At 35.7% G+C, this 25,368-nt stretch overlaps 1 protein-coding gene across 3 annotated transcripts in view; it reads left to right on the forward strand.

Moving 5' to 3' along the window:
- COL4A4 (collagen type IV alpha 4 chain) overlaps positions 1-25,368 on the forward strand; it is a 65,911-nt gene that overhangs the window by 10,922 nt on the left and 29,621 nt on the right. For all 3 annotated transcript variants that reach the window (XM_048955492.1, XM_048955493.1, XM_048955494.1), the window contains exons 5-22: positions 6,525-6,659; positions 7,539-7,583; positions 9,155-9,271; positions 12,039-12,107; positions 12,286-12,321; positions 13,126-13,188; positions 13,632-13,667; positions 13,847-13,888; positions 14,956-15,036; positions 15,705-15,758; positions 16,889-16,948; positions 17,553-17,597; positions 18,480-18,533; positions 20,418-20,487; positions 22,724-22,828; positions 23,365-23,529; positions 24,028-24,120; positions 24,451-24,614. In XM_048955492.1, the coding sequence (XP_048811449.1) occupies positions 6,525-6,659; positions 7,539-7,583; positions 9,155-9,271; positions 12,039-12,107; positions 12,286-12,321; positions 13,126-13,188; positions 13,632-13,667; positions 13,847-13,888; positions 14,956-15,036; positions 15,705-15,758; positions 16,889-16,948; positions 17,553-17,597; positions 18,480-18,533; positions 20,418-20,487; positions 22,724-22,828; positions 23,365-23,529; positions 24,028-24,120; positions 24,451-24,614 (1,434 nt within the window). The remainder of the gene's footprint in view (positions 1-6,524; positions 6,660-7,538; positions 7,584-9,154; positions 9,272-12,038; positions 12,108-12,285; positions 12,322-13,125; positions 13,189-13,631; positions 13,668-13,846; positions 13,889-14,955; positions 15,037-15,704; positions 15,759-16,888; positions 16,949-17,552; positions 17,598-18,479; positions 18,534-20,417; positions 20,488-22,723; positions 22,829-23,364; positions 23,530-24,027; positions 24,121-24,450; positions 24,615-25,368) is intronic.

Raw genomic sequence — 25,368 nt, forward strand, 5'->3', positions numbered from 1 at the left:
TTGCCATTATGCAGATTTTAGAATGTTACTTTTCTTTTTAGCCTTGCAGTGAAAGCATTATCCATTGGAAGTTCAGCTACTAAAATGAACAAATACATTGTTTCCATGTTTGGAGTAGACTGATAGTCCATCAAGAGATTTATACTAAAATTGAAGTAGAGTATGTGTTTTAGAGCTGATATAAATCAGCTTTGTTTGTTTATAATCACCAGTGAAAAGTGACACATGTTTACATTTTGTGAACATGAAACCATTTAAATTTATGACCTAACAGTAGCTCTCAGCTCTCTCCAAACATAGCTAACAAGTAGGACAATAAGAGAACAGACCCCTAAAATTAAACTCCTGAATGTATTTAGGTGTCTGAAATGAGGAATGGCTATCAGGATTGCGTTATTCTCTGAAGTTTCCAAAGGAAAGTAGGAGCTAAAATGTTGCCCTATGGTCTTTGGCACCGTACACAATAAGCTTTCTTTCTATTCATTTTTTTAATGCAAAAGTATGATTAGTTAAATATTTAAAGAAAAAAAAAAAAAGCGCAGCCAAATGTGAACACAATAGGAACTGAGACATTGCCATTATGCCTATTTAAAAAACTTCTAAATGTCAAAATAGAAACTCTTCTATGTTTTACGAGAACAAGATAATTGAGGTTTGAGCTAGAGAAACTGACCATAGGAATAAGAGAAACAAACTGCCATGACTATACATGAGCAAAAAGAAACCTTTAAGGAAGCAGCAGACATCAATGTATTTTATTTGTGGCAAATGGCAACTTCATTGGTATTTTTTTAATTTTTTTTTAAAATTCCATAAAATTCTTGATTTTCATTTGCTCCTGATACGTCCAAGTGAAACTCTTCCTTCATTTGCCCCACTTTAGCATGGGAGGTTCGGTCCTTCATAATTCTTGCTGTATTGAATCAGAGGCCTAAAAAATGCTGGCTACTCTAAAAAAAATTTGATACTTAAAAAAAAAAATAATGTTTGCAGTTAGCACTGACCAATTGTAAACCTATCCTGTGCCAACCCGAGTTTGATCCCATTCAATTCCTTTGGCTTTGTTTATAGAGTTAAGTAGATTTAGAAAGCAAGCATTTATTCATGACCCAACCTGATCAAGCTTCCATGAGGTCATGTGAAATGCCCGGAGCCAAGAGAATAACAAATATAATTCAGCAAGACCAACGTTTGTTCTTCTGTGGATGAAGCAAGAGGCCTATATTCATAGTAGTTTAAGAGAGAACTTAGTAGGCAGGTATCTAAGAAGGTCTCATGTTTTCTTCTATATGATGTATAGGAAATAAGCACTTCTGAGGGATACTAAATCAATTTGTTGCCAAAGTCAAAAAGTCAGCTCATGAGTATTTCAGGACTGTGGGATACTGATGGTGAAATCTAATTCTATGGTAGGTCTGTCCGCTGATGTTGCTATTCTTGTCACATTTCCCTGATGGATCCTATGGGTTATCATGTTTCCTTTGTAGATTCTGCGGGTTAACCAAGTCCAATTTACAGCAGCATAAACATATGTAAGATTTGCTAACTGGGAAACAGGAAATTCTGAGTTTTTTGTGCCCAAGAGGTGTTTTTTAAACCACGTTTTTTTACATAGTGGTATGATGTATATATAGCAAATTAATGGCAGTCTGTCATTCACATGGAGTGTCTAGCAGTTATATTTGAACTTTCAAGCTGCACACTGATAAAGCAAATATATAAAATCCATTGATTTGATCTCAAAATATATGTGCTTAGTTGAATCCGTTATCAGAGATACAGCATGCATGCTAGCATTTGAGGAAACCCAGATCTGTCCTACTTTTTTGCCTAATACTTGTTGATTGTTTTTTCTCAGTATATTAGCTGCAATATAGTTTTAAAATAGAAGATTTCTGAGATAGCAGAGAATGGACTCTACTCACCAGAATGCGGGATAGAAAAGGATCACTTTGTTCTCCTCACAGTGAGGGCTGTTTGTGACTGTTCTTTGTACAAAAAATACATCCACAGCATCTGTAAAATAGCATTATTCATATTAGGTATGTTTCTATTTTTTTCCCAAAAATTTTAAACTTCATAAATTATCTTTTCTTTTGTTCTTGAGGACTTTCTTTCCTCATTTGTTTTGGTTCTCCTGACCCACCATACTATAAATAGTGTTTTTTATCAGTTTCAGATTGTTGACCTTTTCCTCACTGATGAAGAAAATTTGAGGTATTACAAAACTCTACAGAATTATTCTTTTTCATAGATTTGGATCAACCAAATATTGCCAATCAGTGAACCACTTATAAAAAAAAAAAAATGAATCATAGAATGGCTTGGGTTGAAAGGGACCCTAAAACTCATTTATTTCCAACCTCAATTGCCAAGGCCAGAGATACCTTTCAGTATATCAGCATGTTCAGTGCTCCATCCAACTTGATCTTGAACATTAGAGCAAAAGTTAATTTTATTTTATTAGTTAATTTGATGTTAATGATTTGTAGTCTAAAATACTCTATTTGTAACTCTCTGTTTTCAACTGTTAACAATCTTAGTATTTCAGCACCAAATTTTCTCATTTAGTATTTCTTTTATGCAATAGTGACACCCACTGGCTTATTGGATGCCTCTTCTTTTTGTGGTTGTTCAGAGTTAAAAAAAAAAAAAAAAGAGTACATGGTGATTTTTTTTTTTAGCTTTTCACTGTGTTCTGTTGTGTTTCAACAAAATATCACTGTGAAGATTATCACGGTCACAGGGGTTGGAATGGAGCACTGCAGTTAATCTAGTCCAACTCCCCTGCTAAAGCAGGTTCCCTAGAGTAGGTTGCACACAAAATCACAGAACTGTAGAAGTTGGAAGGGACCTCTGGAAATCCATCCCCAAGTACTACATTCCATAGCATATTGGATCATCACAAAATATTATAAAAGAGCACAGAATATCTTAAAAGATTGCAGCATGATCAAGATGCTGATACAAGTCAATCACTACAAGTTACTACCAAATTTAATTGGCTCAAAATATGACTATAAATAAAAGCTACATAATACTTAAAAGTCACTATCCCACCTGTTGTTTCTGAACAAACTCACAATTAATTACATTCCATATATTTTTCAGTCAAACAAAGATTTTTCTTGAAATATTGTCTTGTCTTGGTCATGTTAGCAGTTAGAAAGTGGAATTGGAAGTCTTAACTTACAGTAGAAATGGTTTTGGCCCCTGTGCTACACAATTAGTCCGAGGGAGTGGAAACCTCCCAGAATACTCCTAAACTCCTACAAGGCCTGAAAGCTATGGCTTGAGTTCCAAAAAGGGAGAAAGCATGGGTGGAGCTTAAGAGTAGCTGCAGATGCTTCCACCTCACCAAGCAAATTACAAAAGAAAACATCTGTCTGCGAATGGCTGTGTGCACTCCTCCACTCTAGACTATTCTGTTTTCCTCCCTTTCTCCATCCTATCCCTGATGAAACGATAAGGACTGGTTACATGCCAGAGTCAAGTGAAGAATGAAGTGTACTACATTATGTGTCTACAGTCTGATTCTGTGCAGTTGCTGAGAATTTTTGGTTTTGTGTATGTGAGCAGAAAGTAAATGCATTTCACGAATCCCCAATACTTCCACACTGCATATCACATAGGTACTGTTCTAATCAAAGCTAATAACTGGTGGTCTTTTGACTTCACTGATAACGAGAAGTGAGGCATAGAATTCACTCTGATAACATGAACAAGTTCTTTGTTTGTTTGCTTTGTGTATTCCAATTAAGACTACTCTAAACTGTCAAATTTTCAAGCAATTAATGCTCAGGACGCTCTAAAAGTCTGGTGTTCTTCAATGTCTCAGGCAAGCAAAAGCAGTCATTCCAAAGAATCTTGACCATTGTCTTTCCTAAATTATAATAAGTGCTTTGCTGCACAATTCTGAATTCTTTGCAGTCTTAGTTGTAGGAAACATACTTGATCCAAGAAAAATGGTCTTGTTTTGTCAGAAGTCAGTTTCTTACTGCAGATCAAGCCCAGGATATGCTAAAATGGCAGACCATAGTTTTAACATGGGTGGTTCTTTACCTAGACAATTAGCAAGGCCGTGAAAACCTAAATGAATTTATTGACATCAGATGGCAGAGGAGGCATAATATTCAGTCCATTTTAACTGAGCTAATTTGTCATTTCTACATGAACATGACATGACTACCTTCATCCTCTTTATTTGTACAGCTGTCCTGAGACTGCAGTGCTGTGGTAGTCACATTGGATGGGCACAAATAATAGATGGGATAATAGATGTTATGACATGGTATCAGTTTGGTCTTAACAAAGCTCCCAGTCATTATCAGTCTTTGAGCTGAAAGAAAGAGAGACAATCCACCAGCTTCACATGGCATTCTAAAGTTGTATCAGCTGTCAAACCTATTGTGAATTCTGGATTCAGTGACTCTGTTTTATGACTTCACTACCTCCTGCTGAAGACACAAACCGTGGAGTCAATTAAATTAACAGAGTAGCAACTAAAGACATTTTTATCAGCACGAAGGGCCGCATGTCCATAATTTGAAAAAAATTTCTCTGTCAACTATTGGATGCAGAGTGTACACATTAATTAAAATATTAAAGTCACTGCAGAAATTTGTCAAGAAGATGCTTTGTTAACATCAAGGCATTTGAGCATTACTGAGAAATATCTTGCCTTCCCCCCCCTCCCCACCCCCCCACCCCTGCTGGTGAAAGTTATATTTTGCATGGCAACTGCTAGTTCCATGTACTAAGAAAATAGTACTGCTTCCAGGAGTGGGTAGTTCAAATATTTGCATTTTATTATTTTATTAGCCTAATTTGTTTCACTTTTCTAATATTCAAAATGAATCTTTAATCAAAATGGTTGTTCAGTCTTTTTAAAATCAAGCTATTAGAGTCTGTAGTAGCTTCTTTAAAAGTACATCAATTAATAAAATCATTTTTTCAACAGAGGAGGTACAAAGCTCTGCCAGTAGATAAGCTGCAATTGTTCATACCAGCAAATACTCAAATAACACCCGGAATTCTAACTATCCATTCATTGTTAAAAAGGATGCAGAATCAGCACATTTTCCTACTAGTAGCCATGAATTTCTGTAGTATTTTACACTTTAAATTATACTATCAAGAAAACTATAAGTGTTGCTGAAGACAGAATGCTGATTTTGCCCTGGAAATTTTGCTAGTGACTTCATTGGAAGCAACATTAAGGTTTAAGTGAGGGTGCCAGTACAGGCCAATGGAAAATGAATTGTGCAAGGATTCTTTTCCAAGTAGTCCTCTGCTCTTCTAATAGGACCTTCAGCTTTAAAGGAAAGAAAAAAAAAAAAAAAAAAAGATTTAAGGCTCTGCTTGCAATTTTTGAGAAAATATTCTGTTTAGACAGATTCAGTCTGTTGAAATATTTACACTTGGTAGAATGGAATTTAGTTCTATCATTTCAACATAATTTGATACTTGGAGCTAATTAATATGTCTACAGTAATTTTTGATTTCTGTTCATTTTCTTGAATCCATTCATAGAAAGTAATGTATGGCCTGTCATTTCTGTGAATGGACATTGTACTGAAATATCCTTTACTGCCCTCCTGTGGTGTTTAAGACACACTTTCTCTGACAGGCACATGGCTCCATATTGCTCTCTTTTTTAATAATGCGGTGTAATGTAGGCTTTTGTAGGGTCAAGTGTAGACAACTCATATTTAAAACCTATGATTTAATCATTATTCAGCAGCACAGGACAAAAACTGCTACCAAACCCAAACAGATCCACACTGATGCTATAGATTGAAAAATCCACTTGTTCTTTGTCACAGTGTTCTTACTTGGCAATAAGGGTGACCTTGGAAAACTTTGTAGAAATACATAGAGACAAATTGTATTGTGTTGTAGGTGCAGATGCAGAATTTAGAGTGATATATAGATAAATGACATTCTAAAGCCTCCTAAATCCATTCAACACAATCTATTCAAATTGATACTTTGTGTGTTTGATAACTGTTAACATTTTTTTCTATATGAAACCTCGCACCTTTTTCATTAAAAGGTGCTAAAATCTGAGAGCGATGACAGAAGATACGTGACCTAGGAAAACTTAAGATGATATGAATGTAATACAGCTAGAAGAAAAAAGAAACTCTCTTGATTTGTCCTAATGTCTACAATGGCCTTTTCTCTTAAATGAGCCACCCCTGATGGCAGAAATATGCAGCCTTATTCTTACAAGTGTTACTTACATTGATAGAGCCAGGACTTGGAATTTATTCCAGTCAGCTTGACAGTGGTGCTGGAGACCTGCTGAAGATAAAAAGAAATTACGGCCTTAATCAAGTTGTTAAAGTTGTGTTTAATAGCATCTAATGCATGGAATAGATCTGCTGCCTGTACAGGAAGCTGTTTTGAATAATAAATATATATACATTTTAAGACTTGTTTTATCTGTACAACCATCTCTAATACACTATCTATTTCAAGGTTTACGGTGGTATTCACTCACTTCTTCGGACTCTTTTCAGGGTCAACCTGGTGAGCTGGGAGCTCAAGGACCAATTGGATCCTTGGGATATACAGGACCAGCTGGTCTGCCAGGGGAAAAAGGACAGAGAGGTGAGAATGGGCAGCCTGGGCCAGCTGGAGAAAAAGGTGATAAGGTAGGAAACACCACAGACAGCTCTATTGGGTGTGTACATTATATAATGTAAAGTATTAGCCAATGAAACAGAACCTGCTTTCATGATGAGAAAGCATTTGCCAAACTATCCTCTTGCTCACCCAGAAATCAATTACAGCTTTCTTTACGTGTTTCGTAAAGAAACGTGTTTCAGTGTTTGTTGTTGTTTTTTTTTTCCCCTTTGGGTTGCAAAATTAGAATAATCAGGGAATAAAAAACAACAACAGAGACCAGTCTCTGATTAGTTTATACCATGTAATCCTCCTTAAACTCGGAGAAGGCTGTGGGAGGAATGTGGAGTTGGAGGGAGTATTATGGTGCTTTTAAAAATGCTGTACGCTTAACAGAATTTTATTACCACTTCAAGAATAAAACTTGCAGTTCAAGTTTATATCTTACATAGCTGTACAATCCCCATAAATAGCTCTTGCTACTTCATATTAATTTTAATTATCTAATTTCACTAATCTCAGTGCATAACTGAAATTTTAAAGCGAAATATAAGTCCTATAAGTAGAAACCTTCTATTATCAAAACAGGGCCAGGGTTGTAAAAATTATGCATAGAATAATATGTTGTTATAGGCAACTTCTTTATACTTCTGTAGTCACTGGAGAATCAGTGAAATTAGGAATTTGACATTTGTCCTTTTACTATGCGTAGCTATTGACCTTAGTTTCTTACTAAACCCCTTAACTTTTGTCAGATATTTCTGATAAAACTGTGGCTTTAATTCATTTTTCAAACAAGAGTATGCTTGTTTGTCAATGTATAGTATCATGTATTCTTATTTTTCATTCTTTTTAAGGGTTAATGACCTCAGCAGCTTTGTTTTTTTTTTTATGTTATCTGTTTTTAGGGCCCAACTGGAGTCCCAGGATTTCCTGGTTTAGATGGTGTTCCTGTACGTATTAAATGAATATTGCTTTATAAAAAATGCAGTTTCTTTAAAGTCAAAACAAGTCTTCTAATAGAATAAAACACTTAATATGTTGTTTTTATACCTGTAGTTATTGTGCCAACTACGTAATTATTTGTGTTGCAAATATATAAATTAGCTAATTTCAACTGTGTTTATAATTTACAAAAAAACTCCACAAAATCCCTGGAAAATAACCACATCATTTTTATGGGGAGGTGAGGCAGTGAAGGTAGAGACAAGCCTTAGTCCCTGCAGCGTGTGTCAGTGCTAGGATTAAAAATTTATTTATTGTCTTAGGCTCTACAGCAGACTATAGTTTGATGCATTCTTCGTATCTCTGAAAGTTGTCTCAAATCACGTATTGTTTTTTTGTTCAATTTTTTAAATTATTTTTGCCTGTAGTTCTTTTGCAGGAAGACAAAAAAAATAAGCAACCATTGAATTTTACATGAATAAGGACTGAAGAAGTCAGTCCTAAGTGTAGAAGCATGTGATTATATATTTTTGTGAATCTGGTTTTTAGTGAGGAAATCAGCGTGGTAAAAAAAAACAAAACAGAGTATCTCTTAGATGCAGAATAGTGAAAAAAATCTTTATGTGTTTATTATAACTCTTTTTTTTTTGCTGTTATTGGTTCCATATGGATCAAATAAAGTTAAAATGTTGAATTTTGAAAGCAAAAACAGAACCAGAAACAGAGTGGGTATCTTAGCGTCTGTTGTCCACAATTGACAGTGGGACTTCTTCCAGAATGTCTATATAATGCAAAATTTTGCACAAAGAACAAAATGCTCCTGAGAAACAGATAACCAAAAAGCGCATCCTCAAATTGCGGTGAAGAGCAATTGAAGTTAATTAAAGTTAGATTAAATTAAAGTTAAATTGTCAAGAACATTTTTTGGCAAGTGGACAGGATACTTTCCTGATGATTTTTCAGAATAAAAAAAATTACTTCTTCATCTAGTATCTAATTTGAAGTAGAACTACACCTTATCTGTACATAGGTTAATTTTTGTTATTTGGAAAATTACTTTCTCAATTCTGGAATGTACAGTCTTTCTCTGTGATTACTGTGTGCTTGAGTCAAGTTGTGTTCTCCCATTTTATCTTATCATCTAAAGCAGCCTTGCAGTTTTTAATTGATCTTTCCGTATGTCCTTCAGAAACAGTAAAGAGAAAACAGCTTTTCTTTACAGCCATGAGAAATATTATAGCTAGAGAGCCAATCTGCTTTTCCTGAGAAAATAGCTCATTAGTTACTGACTCAAATGAGAGCTCAGTCTGACCCTCTACCCAGTGCTGTCCCCAGTATATTTACTATGTATCAAAGAAAAACATAAAAAATATAGGGTTGCAGTTCTTCACTTCAGAAATAAATGTTGATCACAATGGAAGATATTTCTATTGCAGGGACATAAAGCTGGGATTGTTCTGAGATGGTCTCTACTTCAGCTTTGTGATATTTGTTTCTGAACTGTTTCATTAATTTAAAAACTAATTTTCTATGTAATTTTCGATGGTGTATCTCTAATAAATGTTAAACTGCCTTTCAGGGATTACCAGGAAGTGAAGGACCCAGGGGCAAACACGGTGTAGATGGCTGCAATGGCTCAAGAGGAGATCCAGGATTTCCAGGCGAAAATGGATATATTGGACCAAGAGGTCCTTACGTATGTTAAAGGCATTGCTATTGCCTAGTAATAATATATATCTACATTTTCCCTTCAAGCTGACAGCTTTTTAAATGAAAGGATTTTCAGACTACTGCACTAGCTTAACTTTTCACAGTGAAGTTCCAAGCACCTTCTGTTTTTGCTGAGGTTAACGTGATTGAAGAACACTCTGCAGAGTACGATTGAGGTTGAATGTGAGGTTCTTTTGGCCTTTTAAGTATATGTGTATAGCTGGAGAGTTAAATTCTGCTTTGTTTCACCAGTGCATAATGACACCAAATCTAAGACCAGATTACAAAAGTAACTTGAAATCAACATACCATTTATCATTACTTGAAACTTCTTAAAAGCCTGACTAGTAGGAACATACCTGAGATTAATTAGTAATAACTGGAATTTTCAACAAGTTTCATCAATTCCTGTAACATATGAAGATTTTTAGTGAAGTATCACACAAATATGTTAGTAAGTCTCTTCCAAAACAATGGCATTACAGTTTCATATGGCACTTTTTGAATAGATTCTAATGATTGCTCTATGTATACTTAAACTTGCCTTAGTTTATCTATAACACTGAGATACCTACAGCTAAAATATTTTAAATTATCATTTTGATATTTACTTTTCCTGTTAAAATTGAAAGCATTTTAAAAAGTATTTAAATAATTAGCTTAGCAGTGCTTCTAGTGAAAATAAAACTCAAATTAGCATCAATAAGGGACATGCATTACTATAGCTTCAAAGAAATTATGTTGAACTGTTCTTTTCCCCAGTCTTTGACTTCTTGTGGAAACAATTCTTAGTTGCTGATGATTTGTAATAACTCATTAGTTGATCTAAGACCTTCCCTGGAATTTTCTAAATAAAAAATTAAACAACTACAATTTACATGAAAAGACAATTGTGTCTAATAGAAGCTAAATGAGATGCTGATGATTCAATCATAAGCAATCAGTGGAGAGTGATTACTATCAAAGTGACACTATCAAAATACAGCAAATAGAAAAAGCACACAACTCAAGTCTTGGACGTGTAATAGATGCTGTCATAAAACCAGTTAAAATACTTACTAATATATTACACCTCTTGTGGTATAGATCATTAGGTCATACCTCTCATGGCAACCTATTACCCTCTAAATGGTAAAATGGCTTAGTCTCAAGTTGTTAAATTTATCTTTGTTTTCTTACATTTTATGGCTTTCAAAGTGGAGTTCTACCTTTAATCCTTAGCCAAATAATGTAAAATAAAAATGAGACATGGGACAAATTGCAGCATATGCCCTCCCAATTCCAGGAGCATGCTCTTTGTCAGGCCTAGTATTTGCAACCTACAAATAAAGGGAGGCACAATAAGCATGTAGCCTTGGATACTGGCACAAAAATCCAGTGCAAATTAATTTTGCTACTCAGAAAAACAAGACATAGTAAACATATTTGCTTGTGTGCAAGAATGCTGCTACAACCTCTATATGGGTTGCCTGTTTTTAAATCGATTTGTTGCACCAAGTACTGACTTGACTATATATTACAACTAACATTTTAAAGTTTCTTCTTATTGTTAATATTTTCCTGCATAATATTTAATGTGTGTGCATATTCCTCCTCTTTACTTCATTTGCCTCAGTAATGAATTAGAAATTAGTTTCTATTTGAAAGCCTTTACTTTAGTCATGTAATTGACTCTAATAAATATCTCTTATTACACAAATTCACATGTAAAATAACAACATACAAATATAACTTTTTGTATGCTTAATGTGTTTCCTAGCAGCTGTTGTCTGATTTGTAAACTGTATCAAGTTTACTGTAGGTATATCCAGCTGCAGGCAGCTGTAGCTCTTACTGCATCATACCAGGAATAACTACTTTCTCAGTTCCATTCTGACTTCAGGATTTGAACAGCTGGTGTATTTATCAAGAAACGAGTGAAGTTTTAAAGTGGTTAAATTCTGAAATTCCCCAGTTTATTGAAATCAATAGTTGTTGCAGGTTTCAGTTAAGTTATACCCTGTATGTTAGGATTTCAAATATTTCTGAAATATCTTAATATGTTTGTTCTTCACATATATATGTATGCTTTTAGACATCAATTCAACAATTTAAAATTTACTAAAGTAATTAACTTTTCCTCCTAAGTCAGACTGAGGTTTTGAGGGCCCTATGATAGGTAAAGTTATATAAGGGACTCCACGGAAAGAAGCACAGGAATTTAATTTTTTAAAATAAGCAGGGCCTGTAGGCATCAGATTCATTAATAGTGGTAGACTGTGAAATATTTTTACTGATAGGTTGAAATCTATATCATAGTTCACACTTTCAGCTTTTTAATTGTATGCAGAATTGTACTAGGTTCTTCTACATCATAGTGTGAACTTCTGGGGAAGATGGAGCATGTAATATTTAAAGCTGCTAACTCTTGGAAAGAAAAGGTAGGCATATTGATGTAGTTGATACTGCAGGCAAGATTTGTGAAGATGGTAGAATATTGAAATTCTGAAGAACTAAGGAGCATCTCAGAGCAGGACTCAGAACCTGTGAGGAGCTGTTTTGCTCAACTGTAAAGAAGGCATCTTCACATGTAAGGGTCTTATTAGACAAAAGAACTACAACATGCTAATGCAGTTATGCTGATCCTAGTGGATTACCTAGCAATATATGGGCACTAGTAGTACAACCTAAGAAATTATTATTCAGTCTGTGTAGAAGCACAGGATATCAATAAGTGGATCATAATGTTTTAATATACTTTTTTTTCTTCATAGGGAAACCCAGGGCAAAAAGGAGAAAAAGGAAATTCAGTGTATGTTTCGTATTTTGGAAAAGGACCCCCAGTAAGTGTCTGATTGGGAAAAAATAGTATTTTGTAGGAAGAATGCATAGCTAATTCAATTGTTCTCGTATGTCCTCACTGTTTAATAAAACTTGGTGCGTTAGAAAATTAGAAAATTCCAACAACTATTTAAAATCAAAGCTTTTGATTTATCCTTTGCTAAATTTCTGTCTTTACAGGGAGACAGAGGTGATCCTGGCCCCCCTGGTGTGCCCGTAAGTACAGCCAATGGATTCTATACTTGCCTTTTGTCTAGGAGATCATTCTAATTTTCCTTCTTCATAAAATAAGGTAACATGGTTTCTCCCTGCCTGCCTCACTAGCAAAATTCCAGGATAAATGCCAACAAAAATAAAGTCCCCATTATCTGCCTTCATAACCAGTTCTTTGCTGCAGAAAGGCACAGAAAGAGACTGCAAACCCACCTGCATTGTGGTTTGCATGCAGGCAGTGACTCTGCATCAAGCAGTTGTTGCTCCTTGTGTGTTCAGAAACGCAGAATATTTATCCTGTGAAATTCAGGATTCCTCAGTAAATATGTAGAGATTTGACAGCTTCTTCAACAGTATCTGCTGAGTCTCCCAAGACTATATAACACACAACCACCTTTTTTTGCTGTAAGAGCCTTTAAGAAGAAGAAGAGAGTTTAATTTCACCACTGGGCTCTTACAGACTTGTATGACTTTAGTTCATATTGTTGGTCAAAAAGGTATTAGCTGATGAGATTCTTCAAGTCCTCATACTGTAGTACAGTTACTAACAAAGTATTCTCTCAATTCATTCATAAAATATAACTGCATCGAACAATATCAGTACACAATTATTCAGAAACCGAGCTGCTGTAATGGCTGTGAGGTTTCTGGTATGGTAAATAAGCTATAAGAGAGGCATACATAAGTGAAATGCCAGTAAACTGAGTTCAAGCAGTGCAGGCATTCAGATAAACTAGTGTTGTGGGGAAAAAAAAATTGTAATCTCTTCATATCTTCACAAACAGGCCATTTGTTGTCTTTTTTCAGGGACCTAGAGGATCGACAGGTACAACAGGCCCACCTGGATACCCAGGCCAACCAGGCATGCCCGTAAGATTATCACAGTTTCTCAGTCTTTCATTTTCAGGATATGCACACCAAGTTTAGAAATTGCTTTAATGTGAATCAAAACCTATGTGTAATTATTGAGGCATACAGTAAATAGATATTTTTGCCTTAGTTAGAATTAGAGCATATGTTGCTTCTTCCTATGCCTGTGAAAATGTCATCCTGGCAGTCCATAGTCACAAGGGAACGCTGTTAGTGCTTTCTCCTTATTCCCCTTCCCTGAAGCCACTTTGTGAAACAGGCAGGTGTAGATCCAGAGTTCAGTCCTGCTGAAAGCAGTGAGCGTGCTAAGTAAATTGCACTTTTGATGGGTAGAAATCAAGGAAATTCTGCATCTAGGTGATTTTGGCAAGTGAAGGTAATTCTCAAAGTTCTGTCTCTAAATCAAACATGTCACCTTAACTTGTTCTCATTCTCTTTTAAAGGGTATTCCAGGTTACCCTGGTTTGCCAGGTGAACAGGTAGGCAATGGCTTTTCCTGAAGTATCTAGTGAAATAATAAGTTAATTTTCACAAATATTTGAAATGTCCTTTATGACTACTTGTTACTAAATTTACTTAATTTAAAGTTACTTAATTAAATTCTCATATCAACATTTTCTGATAACCTTCAAACTGTATACATTCTTCTGTCAATTAGGGAAATCCAGGTATTGGAGTGGATGGACAAAAGGGGGAGCCGGTAAGGAAAAGAAATAAATACAATTCTATAGTATAAAGAACATAAGTTTATCTTAAAGAAACAAGATTCATTTTTTGAATATTCCTCAAATGAAATCTCACATTTTTCCTGCTTTGGGTATACACCTTTGAACACAAGCATTTAGATTTTGGGTTCCATGTGTTTAGTTCAGCTTTCTGTCCTGCAGTGATCCTACCTGCAGATCTACAAGAAAAAAAGCAATCCAAGCATCTGCACAGAGTCTCACTGGGTTCCATTAATCCATTTATATGTTATTTATTAATCCATTAATTTGTGGATGCACGCTCTCAGTGGTCATGTTAGGACAGGAGAATTAATGTGAGCTATTGAATCAATTAATTCTGTACAAAAGTAATTACTTCAGTGAGCTGCATACCAGAAACAAGTGTATTTTGGGACCTGAAAGGCAACAATCAACACAGTAGATAGCATTCCTCCTATACAGAGACTGCCTAAATAGTCACAGCAGACCCCTCCAGTAACAGTGGCTATATCAGATCAGTTCCTTTATCTAATTTCTTGCTGCATCCAGCAACACATGCTAAAGAAATGGTGTAAAGAAAGGATAAGTGCATAATGCTTCCCTCTCCCAGTTTCACCGTTAGCATACTCAGAGTAGATAACTGGAATATTTGATTTTTCTTTTGTGAATTTACCCAGACACTGTTTACAATCCATAGAAGTTTCTTACATGCACAACTTCCCTTTGCAAATCAATAATTTCATCCACATTCACAAAGCTTTGTGTCAAAGGTTTTAGTCTAGAGCATAAGAGATTGTCATTTATTTCCCTAGCCACATTATTTTTTAATAAGTGACAAGAATAGAAGACAGTTAAAATTGTTGGCCATACTCATCAGAGAAGACTGCAGAGAAGCTTACAGGTCTCAGCACAAAATCTTGTTTATCTATAAGTATTGGTACAAGTACTTGCTCAACAAGGACAGAAGTACGTACTGCTGTAGTGCAACAGAAAAACATTCCATATCTCACTGAAATGCTGCATGGAACAGAACATCTTTCTGTTGTTCCTCTGGTTTCCACAGGGTGATGTTGGACTTCCTGGGCCACCTGGGTCACCACTGTTAGTTGGACCTCCTGGAGCTCAGCTGTTTAAAGGAGAAAAGGTTTTAATCTGTTTTCACATTTAACTGTGCTTGAATTGGCAAGTGATATAATTTTTGCTAAGGATGAAATAAACAAGACAAATCTCTTGCTTTAGTGTTCATTAATTTTCATCATTAATTTAATATCTTACGTGGCTTTTCAGTAGTTTTCTATTTTTCAGATCTTTGGCTTTTTTTTTTTTTTAACATTTCTCCAGTATAATGTTTTGAACAGTGAACTCTAATCCTTCTAGGGTGTGCTCTATTGATAAACAAAATAAGTAATTTTGTTGTCTGATTTTAATGCAAGATCCTGTTCACTGTATTTTTTCAGTGACACACCCCTAGTAGCCAGAATTGTATATTTTAAAGTGTGAGAATTTTTGATAAAAGAGTTACAAAACTTATGTTATGGAGAACCCTATAGTGTAGTTTCTGTGTTTCTCAAGCCTAAATTGCAAATATACAGAAATGAAAACATGAATTTTAGCATTGCCAGCCCTGCAGCATCAACCCAGTGAGCTGATAGCCTTCAAGTACTGGATCTTGGGCTTTCATTATGGAAATGGCCACTATGTACAGCCATACAAGAAAGGGGGAAAGAACCACAAGAACGTGGCTAGGACTTTGAAATGTTAAACAACACATAAGTATGTCCTGCATGGTAAATACTTTTCCTGTGTGTGTAGGGCCAAAAAGGACTACCTGGGATACCAGGATACAGAGGGCCACATGGACCTAAAGTAAGTAATGGGATTTTTTTCAGTGTTGCTTTTGTTGTTAAGTTAATCTTTCAAAGCACAAGATGATAGAAGAAATAACAGCACTCGTGCATTGGAGCTTGATTACTGCCTATATCAAAAATATAACAAAACCAAAAATATTTCAAAACCCTATGGAAAACCTTCCTGTTTTATACCTACCTATTGAATGTTGCCTGGTTGTGAAAGGTCAGTGCTGTTTCCACTTGGAGTGTTGACACAAATGACTCAGACTGTGAAGAAAACAGAAGTGCAGATTATTTTTTCTCAAGGAGAGAAATAGAGAAAATCTGTATGTGTTCTTAATGGAGCATGTGTATGTAAGACTTTAGTTTCACATTCTGGGTATCTTCCGAAGTAGAGATGGCAGAGCCACCTGTTTGGAGAGAGGGTTCCTGTCAGTATAATGTGTCTAAACATTAGAATGTCAGTAAGAAGTTCCTCAGTGCTGAGCAGAAGCAGCCACAGAATAGATTGTGGTGTCTTTATTGCTGATAGATTTGAAGGGGAGAAATCCACAGGCAGAAAACTCCACATCTCAGGAAAAAAAAATAATAGAAGATAACTGGGGACAAAGGAAAGGAGCTAGTTAATATTAATTATATTATTTATTCAGTTTTGTAGGCAGAAGAGCAGAAGCCTAAACATCACAATTCTGCATTCAAAGTCTAGCACCCTTTCAGGAAGACATTTTCCGTCATGATAGGACTACTGATACTTAGCACTGGAAAAGGAAGCAAATTCCTTTTGTGTAAGACTTAGAGAGATGGAGATAATGTGGTTGTTCTAGTACTAGCTGTACCTGTAGATAACTGTACGTTCATTACTCGTGAGCAGGATCTAAGGTATTGCCTCACGGGGCCTTACCAGTGTCCAGAACTTAAAAAAAATAACAAACTTCTAAAAGCTTGGTGAAGAGATCATAACAGCTTTCTTGAATAACTGAAGATATGTAGGCACTGCTAGCAGTGCTTGATGAAGTAAGCCCCAGTGTTTCACCCTAATAAGCGAAACAAGATCCGTAATATATATACTTAATAAATATGCACATAGAATAAAATTTATGGCAAACTTTACCAGGTTAAATAAACAGAATGTTTTGAATACTCTAGGGACTACCTGGGAAAGGAGAAAAGGGTGAAAAAGGCATTCCTGGATTGCCTGGATTGCGGGTAAGGAAGTTCACAAGTCCACCTCAGTTACCCTCAGAAAATATCTGGTGGTTTAACTATGCATTTCCAAACAAGATTTCAAGGTTTCTTTTAAACTGATTTATCATACTTTCTGTACAGAATATTTTGCAGTCCTGCTCTGGGATTCGCTGTGTCACAGACTTACACACAAGCTCATTCCATGCTTGGAAAGAAAGTAAATCTGTATGGTTACCTTTTAAATATTCAGTGCTGTATAAATTCTTAGAAGTAGCTCAATTCTAATGTACCAATTTTAATCTATTCCATACCTGACAGTGGCAGCTTTTTTGACAGCAGCTTGTTCATGACGTGCATAACAGTACATACATGGAGCAATATATCCATTACTATATTTGCTGTAATGCAACAAAAATAAATGAATATTCATCTGGTTTACTTTGAGCAGTAGTTCAAAATTCATGCCCACTTCTCATAAAATATTTGCAAAAACTTTGCAAGTGTTAGCTATTGGTAGATATGATCCCAAGTAGTAAATACGTAAGGAATATTAACTGTTTAGCAAAACCATACAGGTCTAACTTAAATAAGTTTTTACTGTTTTAACTCGCACTGTTTTTATCAGGGTAGCCCTGGTTCTGACGGACCTGCAGGTTTTCCTGGAATAAAGGTAAGACAGCACAGTAGAGCAGCTCACTTTACAGCAACATCAGTGAGGTTTGATTTTCTGTTGATTTGTGCAGATTTGCAATTTCCTCATGCTTGATAGCTCACATTGCTTAACTTCCTTTTCCTCCTGTTGCCACAAAAGTTCTATGAACTGTGTTGCTGAGTTTCTGCTACTCTCTAAAATTTGACTGAATTCAGAGCCAAAGTTATAAGTATGAAAGGAAGCCAGTGGGCATGCAGATTGTACGATAGAAAAGTTACACAGCATGGTAACTTTGGTTGCCATGGACATAAAAGGTGTTACAAAGGGAAAGAAAGACGGCTCGCTCAACTCTGAAGATCTAGGCTTGCACAGAAAACTCTACAAGGGAGGGAACTGCAACCAGAGACCCTTCCTTCAGGGCAGTCAGCCCTTAAATGAGCTCTTAGAGATGTGCAGCCAGGCTTCACCCCTTCTGGTCACACCTGTGAACTGCCTTCACCTGTATTCCCAAGGCTGACCAGGTCCTTTGTCCAGGTGCTCATTCAGTGGTTCAGGCCGTGACTCAACTGTTACCATTCAAGCAGGCAGCAAGCCAATTTCAACTGTGTTAAACAGTCAGAGTTTTCTGGTACTTGTTCCAGCTCGTTCAGTGTCTCAGCTACACTGAACCCAACTGACCTCTATATAAATAACCTATAGATTTTTAAATTAAAAAAAAAAAAAATTACAGAGGAGATTCTATGAGGCATGTAATCTCTTGTACAAAACCAGTGAATTTCTCTGGAAAAAGCAAACGACTATAAGCTATTATAAGTTAAGAGTATTGCATAACTGTTTCATTGACTTATTTTCAATTAATTATATTAATGTGTGAACGATGGTATTTATGATCCTTTCCAGGGAGAAATGGGTGTTGCTGGTTTTCCTGGGAGACCTGGCTATCCAGGCATCAAGGTAAAAATCAAACAAACAAACAAGCAACAACAACAAAAAAACCTAACACATACACACTTCCCTATATAAATGCTAATGATTCCCCAAATCTACCCACTTATTAGATGATCATCACCTTTTCTACAAACATAATTACTTATAAGATTTACTGTGCAAGACACTCGTAACAAAGGTAATAATACCTTTAATAACATGTTAATGTTAATTTAATAACAATAGCAAAGAGTAAAGATTTCTGCTTGATGCATGTGAGAGTGAGAATTCCATGGACTGATTTTTATAGAACTCTAGTTTTAGCAGCAATTTAGGGTTATTTATACCCTTAACAATACCTTAAAAGTATAGCCATCTAATCCATGAATTATAGTACTATGAAAGTTATTTATGGTTAAGATCCTGATAGTAGTATACAGGTAAAGGAACCTGCTATTTAGGTAGCTGTAAGATCCTGTAAAATTTGGTCCATGAACTAGTATGATAATTGGCACAAAATGAGGCTGCAAACTTTGAGTCAGGTTGATGGACTAGTTTGTGTGAGTTTTATTAAAATAATGAATGGTCTTTACAAGCAGTTTAGAATGTTCCTGGTGACTTACGTTATAGAAAGCTGGCTATAGAAACTTACAGAATAGTGTTTAATGCTTAATGGGGATATCAACCAAGAACTGACATTTTTTATCTTGGCTTAGCAACTCTTCTTCTCTTTTGCCTGTGTTAAGCATGCAAGTTGTGCAAGACATGGGTAATATGCATCCATTGCACAAATCTTTGTTACTTTTATCATCATTACATTAATTTTTAAATCTCAAAATACTACACAAGCTTTTCAGAGGAGGAAATTTTTATGTTTTAATTTCCCTTTCCTGCTGCAAAAGAAGACTTTTATATTATTAGGGAAGACAAGTATACATTCCTGTTTAAAATAGCCAAAAAGTACACAGTTATGTTAGCTTGTTCAGTAAGATAAAGTCAAATGGAAAAGCTCAGACAAAAGGCTGAAAGTTTAAGAAGCCAACAACTGACACCACCAGTACTGTATAAAAATCATAGAAATCTCAATTTTAAAAAGGGGAAGTACATAGAGAGGCATAGACTGCTTGGTTTTACTCAGACAAGGATGGGCACCTAGTCTTGCAGTCTCAGTTCTCCTTGCCAATGTCCTAAAATGCCCTGAGCTCCAGCCTGAGGAATGCTACATAACAGTAGCAGTTCCCAGATTCACATTCTTATTTTCTCAGTTCCCATTTGCTGCAGACAGAAGAGCCAATTCCTAATCTACACCAAAGCAAAAAGTGTAATGCAATTTGCCACATAAAAGACTTCCCTAAAGTCCACGTCACTTGCAATTCTAAATATCAGAACCCAGGCTAATTTAGAAATCCTCCAAGCAGAAGTGATTTTCCTTGCAGTTAGTAGACATTTATGTTTCCCTGATGCAGATGTTTTAAATTTCTTATTAAAACTTTGAGCATCTTTTATCATTAGTAATATCTGTCAAATTGAAACCTCTTTTCTTAGTGCTTATCTGTCATCATAAAAGCAATTTCTAAATTCTAATATAGAATTTTAAATTTTAATATTTGCATCTTGGTTGTTAAAACATCTCAAACGTGGTGATGATTATACTGTATTTGATTTCTCTCATATACCGTAAAGTTGAGTCAGATGTAAGAAGTTGCAAGTTCTAAAAGGCCAAATAGATAAATGTGATAGTTATATTAAGTCACTGGTATTCTGAAAGATAATTATTTAATACCTTGTTGCCCAGATAATATGAAAATGTTACATTCTTTTCGTACTTCAACATTTTTGAAAGTTTTAGTTGCATGCTAGGGCACTGCATGCTTATGGCTACCAGTAAAATTTGCTGTTGGATTCTTACAGGGGGATCCTGGAGAAAAAGGGCCCCGAGGTCCTCCTGGAGCTATTGGAACTCCACTGCTTCCTGTGAAAGGTTAAAGCTAGTATTAACTACTATTTCTACTGTATAAAGTTTATGAAGACCTATTTTGCTAAGGTGTTAGAAAGTAATCTCTAGGGACAAATCCTGAACATTATCTTCTAGTTTTGTTTGTGCCTCACTGATCTTTAAATACGTTAAATATATTTGTTTCAAATTAAATGTTACTTGAAAGATCTTTATGCATACAGCCACAGATAGACCTGCTAGACTGCCCCTAGTTATTGGGCCATGGCTTATTTAGGAAAGAGCTCTGAAAAATAAGCCCATGCTGGGTAATGGAGACAAACAAGAAAATCAGGCTTCACATTGTAGTTCAGAAATCCTGTGTTCAGAATTGCCACAACACACATATTTTAGACTTCAATTAAGCCTCTTAGTGCATAGCAGGGGTGAAATCCTGGTTCCTGAGTTTGGGGAAAGCTAATTCAATCAGGATTTCATCACTGAAATCCATTGAAGTCACTACACACTGCATTTCCAGGCTATTCTCATTTTGTGTCACTGTTTTATGCAATATTGCAAACATATAAAAAAAAAAAGGAATATTTCAGAGTTTCATAAGCCATAATTTCCCCCTCTACTTCCTGAACATGCATTTTTTTCTTACTAATCTATTATAGACAGATGCAGAGAAATCACTTTTTATACATTTCTCAAGCTAAATTGTATGTATATGGCAGTGCAAGATGATCTATTCAAAAATCTAGATTTTCTGGACAGCAATATCAGCAACACAAGAGCATGTGTTCCGTGGTTGTACAGCACATCCAGAAGAACCAAAGTTTTTGGAAAGTACTGAAGCTGCTGTGCACACTACATAATCTGTCAATGTACTGGGTCCTATGATTCCTAGAAGCATCAAGTTTGCATTATTTGTATAAAAAGGCACAGACAAACTACGGTTGGCTGCAAAAAAGATTGATCAACATATTTTATTTCCACCTTAGCGGTGTATTTTCACTCATTAATACAAACTGTAATGGTAAGGTTTTAAAATACACGTTCCCAATTTGCCTGCCTAAGATCTGCATCTGTGTCTGGTGTGTATTATCAGTTAACACCAGCTGGTAACCTGGTTCCTTGAAGGAAGGAACATATGTATTATCTTTTCCTTCCTCCTCCAACTTACTAGCATCTTTTCCCTACTTGCCTAGAATTAGTACTCTCGATAGAATACCTCTCAATCTTATTGCCTTCCTACCAAAACCTAAGGCTGTGATTTTAAATCTCTCTTTTTCACATCTTTATTATATAATTGGCAATAATGTGTGGAAGTTTTTACTTCCTACACAGCAGGAGACAGTGGGGAGCAGCCAAGCATGCTGCCTGGAAGCGATTTGTTTTGGCATCTCAAAGAGAACCTGTATGGTAGGAACATTTTAACAAAGAACTTCCCATAAATTGTATTCCTAGTGCAGTAAATGCTGATTATGAGCAGCAAAATAAATCACAACACAATCATGGTTCAGCAGAACCACCCCAGTAGATAGGAGCTTCAACAAAAATCAACTGAAATTGTCTTCCATTGCCTTCTATGCTTTTCGAGCTCATGCAGCAAAGGATTTAAGCCCATGCTTAATTCTAGTATCTCAAGTAACTTTTAATGTTAATTATGTGCATGATGTGTGAGTAGATACTGAAGTATTCTTATATTCTTCAGAGAAAATGTCATTTATCAGAATTGTTTGAAAACAGAATGCCAACATTTTGTTTTTTGTTATATTCATTATTCGTTCCATTTCATTAAGCCCTTTATATCTGATTTAAGTATTCTTTATCACAAATTAATTACAAAAACATATATTACAGCAATTTTGAAAATAAACTTTTTTAAATTTGGGTAATTTCCAGTAGGAAATTTCCTGAAATGACATGCTTGCGAGCACTGTCAGATACACACCAGATGCACGTTTATTTTAAATGCTACATGTATTTATTTGGGACAAGCACTTTTCTAGGTGTTCTAAAATATTAGCAAAGATACTACTACTGAGGGACAAAGTTTTAAAACAGTGTGTCTGTGAAATGGGAAGGAATCCATAGAAAAGTAACCAAATCCTCCCACTTTAAAATTTGTCACACATTTAAAATTGTTTCATACAGATAAAGAAGGAGAGATCGCTGTCTTACTTCTTTGTTGTTCTTGAATTGTAATTTCAGTTGCAGTTTTATTTAAACTGTCAATTGCATGTGATGTTCATTTCACATATCTTCATAATTCTTGTAGGCCCACCAGGAGATCCTGGATTTCCAGGTCCTGCGGGTGACATGGGGTCAGTTGGACCTTCTGGACCTGTGGGTCTGCTAGGAAGACCAGGAGATGATGGAACAAGTAAGAGATTTTGGGTATAAAATAAGAACTCTATACCAGTAAGAGAAAACTAAAAGAAAACTCTTTGTTCTTATTTCACACAAGTCACCAAAACAATACGGATTTTTGGGTCTACACACGGTGAAAAAAAATATATATTATCCCAATACTTAATCATACTCAAAAAAGAACCAGAATGTTCCAAATAGAGCATTAGGAATTGCTAGAAAATGAACAGAAGGCAAAGCAGAAAATGCTGCCATGTACTGTATATCCATGGTGTACTGTATCTGTAAAGCTGTGCTCAAAAATCCTGATCCCAACTTGAGAAAGTTGTAAAGGAGAGTGATATAGACAACTTTGATCTAATATAAGGACCAACTGAATAAACTGTGATGTCTGGACAGGAGATAATGAGGAGAAGGAAAAAAGGCATTTGAAGGTACAAAGCAGAAGCCACTTTTTTTTCCTGGGAAAGAAAACATGAATACTTAGATTTAAGCCTTATTTATTGTACAGCACAACAGTTCTGAATTGTCTGTATCATTACTTTACAGGTCTGCCTGGCCTGCCAGGAATAAGTGGGGCACCAGGACCTCAAGGTTTTCAAGGTGACCCTGGTTCACCTGGAACAGGTGAAGCAATTCCAGGAAGACCTGGATTTCCTGGACCACCTGGACTACCAGGACAGCCAGGAAGACAAGGCTTACCTGGACTACCTAGTATGTTCAACAGCAATTTATGTTGTGAGAATATCATCCATAGATTTATTGCTTTTGTTGGTCCTACAAAAATCTGACGGCTGCCTTTTGATAGAAATATCAAATTTTACATGTGATGTAGGAAATGTGTTTCCCGTTAATTGTTAGTCTGGAAGATGTCAAGATTTTTAGCTTCCTGGGTGACTTAAATCCACAAAATAACATGTAAGTAAAGTTCCTAAAGATGTATCAGCTGAAGTTAAAAACACAGTAGACTGGGGGGGGAAACCCAAATTACAGTCCTTTAGTAAAAAAACAAGTTGTAAAATTTTACAGTGGAATAAGAAAAAAATTGTAGCAAGGAAAAGAACACTTGCGACATCAACTCTAGTCAGACTTACTTGTGTAGTCTGATCTGTAAGCAATAACTTGTGAAGTATTTTGTAAAACCTCTAGATTTTCAAGGATAATAACATAAGGGAGAGAACACATGACCTAAACTTTGTTTTTTTTTCAAAGGTATAATCTGTACTGAGAGAGGGATTCCTGGAGAACCTGGAGCAAAAGGTCAGATAGGCCTTCCGGGTAGAAAAGGAGAAAAAGGAGAAAAAGGTAGGTGTACCTGGACAGCAATAATTTGAATATGAGGCCTTTGCCAAATTATCACTTCAGTCCTAAATTTGCAAACAGAAGTTTATGGCAAGTTGGATAATCAGAATCATCAAAATGTATAGTTAGATGGCTGTTGCAGCTTCTAAGTTAGATTCACAACACTACAGGCAATTATTCTGTACTGCAAAAATATATTGGTAAGCTTCACTCTTCTGAAGGGCGTAATGAGATATAAAATGGTCTGTGCACTACACATACACGCAAGAAAAAGGACAGTATTTTTAAAATGTATTATGCAACTGTTTCAATGTAATTTTGATACATTTATAGGAAATCAAGGCCTCTGCTCATGTAGTGCTGGTCCTCCTGGTCCTCGTGGTATACAAGGACCTCCAGGTACTCAAGGGAAGAAAGGACAAATGGGTTACCCTGGAAGACATGGAGAAAAGGGCGATTCAGGCTTTTCTGGTACAGTGGGATCACCAGGGCTCCCTGTGAGTAGTTTTCATGAGCTTCACTAAGTAGATAACATTAACTGAACACTCAAACAGGAGGCATTTTAGAGTGGTGAAGGAACTGGCCTGGAAAGCAATGAAAAAGTTTTATTTACTTTTGCTATATTCAGTCTTGGAGGAGGATACATTTTATTAGTTTTTATCTGATTTACCTTGTAGCAGTGGGAGGAGTTACATACTGAGGGACAGAACTCAATTCTGTGTAGACAGTGTCATCAGGAGGCTTAATAAAGATGGTGTGTGTTCAAGTATTATTATGTTGATTTGTTTTAGTTGTAAACACCCATTGTTTGTTTGGTTTTTTTTCATACGGATGCATCAGTTGACTGAAGATGATTTTCTCAGTTATTTTAAATGAAAGTGTTTCCAGCAAAATTTTATCAGGACAAAATTGCACGATGTCATCAGGCTAAGATGTATTTTATATCAACATATGTGAGCTTTTATTCAAGCATTTCAAGTCATTTTCTTTGTTCCTTTTCTTTTTTTAGAAATTAATTGAAATGCTTAACTTGCTGTGCTTAATTTATTTCATGCAGTGGCCTGAAAAAAATATAGTCTTTCACTCCCATGAAGTATGAAAGGCAGTGCTATTTTTTTGTTGTGTTTATCCCTTCATTGTTCTGTATTACTTTCCAATCTCCTATTTTCAGTCAATGCTCAGCTGAAGTTTGTTTCCCACTTGGATCAGCCACTGTAGGCAAACCTTGTCTCTTTGTGACATGCTTCTTAG

This window comes from Lagopus muta, chromosome 9, assembly GCF_023343835.1.
Source record: "Lagopus muta isolate bLagMut1 chromosome 9, bLagMut1 primary, whole genome shotgun sequence".
NCBI classification, from domain to species: domain Eukaryota; kingdom Metazoa; phylum Chordata; class Aves; order Galliformes; family Phasianidae; genus Lagopus; species Lagopus muta.